The sequence below is a fragment of the Limulus polyphemus genome, unplaced genomic scaffold, assembly GCF_000517525.1.
Source record: "Limulus polyphemus unplaced genomic scaffold, Limulus_polyphemus-2.1.2 Scaffold1718, whole genome shotgun sequence".
Lineage (NCBI taxonomy): Eukaryota > Metazoa > Arthropoda > Merostomata > Xiphosura > Limulidae > Limulus > Limulus polyphemus.
The window spans coordinates 20,703-25,578 of record NW_013667328.1 but is presented as its reverse complement, the minus strand read 5'-3'; the positions used below and the strand labels follow the sequence as shown (position 1 = coordinate 25,578).

The window sequence follows — 4,876 nt, the reverse complement described above, 5'->3', positions numbered from 1 at the left end:
TGATAAACAATAATAGTGTAGAATTTTAAAAATGTTATGATAAACAACAACAAGAGAATAATAATATGTAACTGTGAAGAAAGATACGAGAAAAGTATACTAGTCTGATAAAGAAGAAATTCAGATAAAACTATCTATGTATCTTACTGACATTTACCTACCGAACGTTTGTATTCTGCTATTTCTTTGTCAAATTGTGAAAACCAAAATATGGGCGGTTTTATATTGTTTGCATGAGGTAACAGCTAGATAGTTCAACAGATCAAAATTGTATTATTTGACTGACGTAAAATTGCTTGCATAATGTTTTAGCTTGCCATTTTGTGAAAAAGAAAAGGTTGGAGGAGATTATGCAGTGATATTACATATTTTGATTGTAACTACGAAACAATTTTCTAAATTCCACCTGATCTTACCTATTGTCAACTTTGATGAATTGAGCTTTTCTGGAAAATGAAATGTATAAAACCCGATATTGCTCACAGAATCTTTTAGAAACTCAGATTAAAAATTAATGATATGGTTTTAAGTGATTAAATCTTTACCTTCGTGAAGGTTTGTATTTTTTTTTACAAGTTATAGATATGAACTTTATTTTTCAACCATACAAGTCAAAGAAAGTGATTTTTTTAGAGTCTCAAGTCGCGAAAAGTTTTGTATAATTTAATGCTCTACACAGTACGTCATTTAGATGATCGTAATAAAATGAAACAAGTTAAGTAACTTACTCTGCAGACCATTTCGCGTGTGGTTTCTTTCCTTTACGTGATTTCTGAGTTTTGTATGACTATAACAATAAAGAGAAGAGCATTCTTCACCAAAGGGAACCTTTATCTGTACTATAAAGCAGCTACAGTATGTATATATATATATACTTACTTGGGTATGCGTAACGAAAAATTTTCAATTTCCCATCCTCTGACCTACCAATAAATTTTCAGGGGTTCTTAGGTATAACATAACATAACGTTTTGAGATAACATGAGACCTATTGGCTGCTTCATCCTTTAAACTAAATTGAAATAATTTAAAAACTCTTAAAGGCAGCCCTTATCATTTCATATACTCCAAACCTTTTCTTAAGCTCACTTAAGTTTACTGCTTCTACAACATCCCCTAGTCCTATTATTCTCACTGTTAAATATGTAAAAAAATGGTGTATCAACACTATCAATCAACACACCCCAATCAGATTTCCCCTAACTCTTCTTTTTTGAAGAGAAAACAATTTGAGAGATTTCAGCCTCTTGTCGTATGACAACCCCTCCATCCCAGGCACCATTCTAATAACCCTTCTCTGAATCCTTTCTTACAATTTAATGTTCTTCCTATGATAATGAGCCCCAAACTGAACACAATACTCCAAATGTGGCCTAACCAGTGACCTATACAATGAAGTTATAACCTTTTTAGACTTGTATTCAATATTTCTGTAGATACAACCTAAAAGCTTATTTGCCCTACCACTAACAACAGCACACTGCTTGGATGGCTTTAGAGACTGATCGATTATTGCACCAAGATCCCTTTCTTCCATAACACTATTAAGGTTATTCCCATCCAAATTAGACTTATAATTCAAATTATGATAACCCACATGCATCATCTTGTATTTATTATAATTAAAACCCATTTGTCATTTATTTGGCCAACTCACTAAATGATCTAAATCCTTTTGTAAATCAGCAGCTGTCTAGAATATTTATTTTCTAACATCAACACCAGTCACAGAGATAACTCATTATTATTATAAAAAACCACAGATGGTGAGATAAATAGTATGAAATGTATTAACCTTAGAAAGAGTATTAAGTATATTTATGTGACCAAACTTATTATAATGGTGTGTTTATTTTTTGTATTTCCATAAACCTATAAATAACACAAAGCAAGTATTTGCTGTATACGCGGGGAAAGGTGCAGGTTTAGGAATACTGAAAACATCTTTTGAATATTTTTTTTTTAGATACGCTTACACAGATGCTCTAAATCTTGAAACAGTTGAAGATGCTATGCTAACAGCAACAGCTGCCAAGAAGTATTTGCTGCCTCATCTACTGCGAGAATGTTTTAACTACATTGAGAAAAACGTTTCACACACAACAGTATGCCAGGTCTTGGAATTTGCACTAAATCTTGAAGCACACCATCTAGTTTTTCAGTGCCTCAACATTATCGATAGACAATCATATCACGTGTTGACATCGTCAAATTTCCCACAAATCAGCCTTACTATTCTCGAGACCATTGTGCAGCGAAAACATCTTAATATTCACACAGAGATTACTTTGTACAATGCCCTGTTTCAATGGGCCCAAGAGGAGGCTAAGCGGCGTAATATCGAACCTACTATCGATAACTTAAGGACTGTAATGGATACGACGCTACCGTACATTCGCTTTCTTGCCATGACAGCAGAGGATTTCACCAAAGGACCAGCAAAAGCTGGACTTCTTTCTAAAGAGGAGTGTTTTCATATATTCATGAACCTAGCTGTGCCTGGTATTACGTCTGTACCACGAGGAATCTGTTCAGCTACTTCCAGGCGTACTTCTCCGCCAGAATTTTACGTGTGTACCCGCTTCAAACCCGTGTCATTTCACACTCCAATTCGACCGTTACGAGTTTTTGGAGTTCGTTTTACTGTCACCAACATGGATGTCTTTGTCGTGGGGCTTGGCATTTCCATTAGGTTGGATGTTGGGTATTATTCCGCTAAAAAACCGAGTTACGATGGGTTACTTCGGTGCACATGCAAGTTCCCGGATGAACGTCTGGCTCGTGAAGAACTTAAAGTAAACTTTGTGCTTGCTAAGGATAAAGATGTAAAAATTAAGTTTCGAAAACCACTCTTCGCTCGTAAAGGCGTGGAATACGAAATTGACCTCCAGACACGATCAGCTGTAGCTCAAGATATTGTTGCACCCAATAATCGCAGCAGAAAGCACGAAGAAACAGCAGAGGGCGCTACCTTTCAATTTTCCGCTTTCAAAAGAGGGCTCCAAAATCAGATGTCGGAAGTGATGGAGTTCTCGGAAATTCTGTTTTATTATTAAAGTAGTGTATCCATGAAGACATATAAGAAGAGCTACAACTTACAAATTTCTTGTTTCAAATTCTATACATTATTTGGCCTTTGAAATGCTTCTCTGAATTATCAGATGATCATTTCAAAAGTCCAGAAAATATGTTATAAAATGTGTATAATTCAAGTTTGAAAAAAGTTAATTATTTCACGATGTTTATCGCTATTTTAACTCATTATCTATGATTGTTGCAATGTATTATTTATGCTTAGGAAATAGCTTGTACAAACGGAAAATACATAATTCTGTAGAAAGTTTTACGTATTCTAGACACACAATCAAAATCAATAACTAATGAATGATTCAAGGATTTCGTAGAAAAATGTTCTGCTATTATGAAGTATATTAACTGCATATTGCAACACACCTAAATGTAATTAAAAGTATGTAAAAGAACTTTTCAACACTGTAAATTAACTCTGAAAATTTTGTGGGCATTGATAAACGAATCTTTGTTACACACATTATTAATAATACAGTAGTATAGATTAAATTTCCAAACTGTTACACCTGGAATGAGTAACATCAAGATAATTGACAATGAAATTTGTGCATGAGCAACGTCATGGCATCGCTATGATAGTGTTGATGTTAAAATGCTACAACATCTTAAACATGGAACTTTCCTGAGGAAAAGTACTTGATTATTAGCATGTAAAATGGAAAAAGTGGAACATTAAAAACTAAAACGTGAAATACTAATGACATTAATGAGCGAGAAATGAAGAACAAACAGATTTTGATTTTTGATGAAAAATATGTGACGCTCTTCTGTTCTTAATAAACAAAATGTGAAATACTCATAACCTTAACAAGCAAACTATAAAGAATTTGTGAAACTAAGAAGTAATATAGAGAATGCTTGTGCTCTTGACAGGTAAAATGTAAAATTCTCATAACCTTAGCAAGCAAAGTATGGAGCATTTCTGACCTTAACGAGTAATGCATTGAACTTGTGATTTAAACAAGAAAGGTATGAAATATTTGTAACCCTAACAAGCAATGTATGAAACAATGTATGGAATACTCGTGACCCTAGCAAGCAATGTATGAAACACTTGTGACCCTAGCAAGCAATGTATGAAACAATGTATGAAACACTTGTGACCCTAACAAGCAATGTATAAAACAATGTATGAAATACTTGTGACCCTAACAAGCAATATATGAAACAATGTATGGAATACTTGTGACCCTAGCAAGCAATGTATGAAACAATGTATGGAATACTCGTGACCCTAGCAAGCAATGTATGAAACACTTGTGACCCTAACAAGCAATGTATGAAACAATGTGTGGAATACTTGTGACCCTAGCAAGCAAGGTATGAAACACTTGTGACCCTAACAAGTATGATGTGAAGTATTATTGATTTCAACATGTAAGACACGAAGCAATTGCGATTTTAATAAGTAAAGTAGAGGAGGTGACATCTGTGACATTAACAGATAAAGTGTCAAAACGTTATGAAGTGCTCGTTCACTCTAAGAAATAAAGGTTTGATTCCAACAAACATATACACCCATTTTTTTGACAAGGTGAAAATGTGCACCCGTAAATTTAGATCACATAAATGTTCACATTTCTGCTATGCGTGTTTAAATGTGTGTGAATTTATAAACAGAATGGAAAGTCACGTAAGTGGTTTGAATTTCGCGCAAAGCTACACGAGGACTATCTGCGTTAGTCGTCCCTAATTTAGCAGTGTAAGACAAGAGGGAAGGCAGCTAGTCATCACCACCTACCGCCAACTCTTGGGCTACTTTTTACCAACTAATAGTGGGATTGAC

At 34.4% G+C, this 4,876-nt stretch overlaps 1 protein-coding gene across 1 annotated transcript in view; it reads left to right on the top strand.

Moving 5' to 3' along the window:
* LOC106464682 (BTB/POZ domain-containing protein 6-like) overlaps positions 1 to 3,056 on the top strand; it is a 4,681-nt gene extending 1,625 nt beyond the window's left edge. The window contains exon 2 of the mRNA XM_013924840.1: positions 1,967 to 3,056. Coding sequence (XP_013780294.1) covers positions 1,967 to 3,056 — 1,090 coding nt within the window. The remainder of the gene's footprint in view (positions 1 to 1,966) is intronic.
* Positions 3,057 to 4,876: the final 1,820 nt, after the last annotated feature.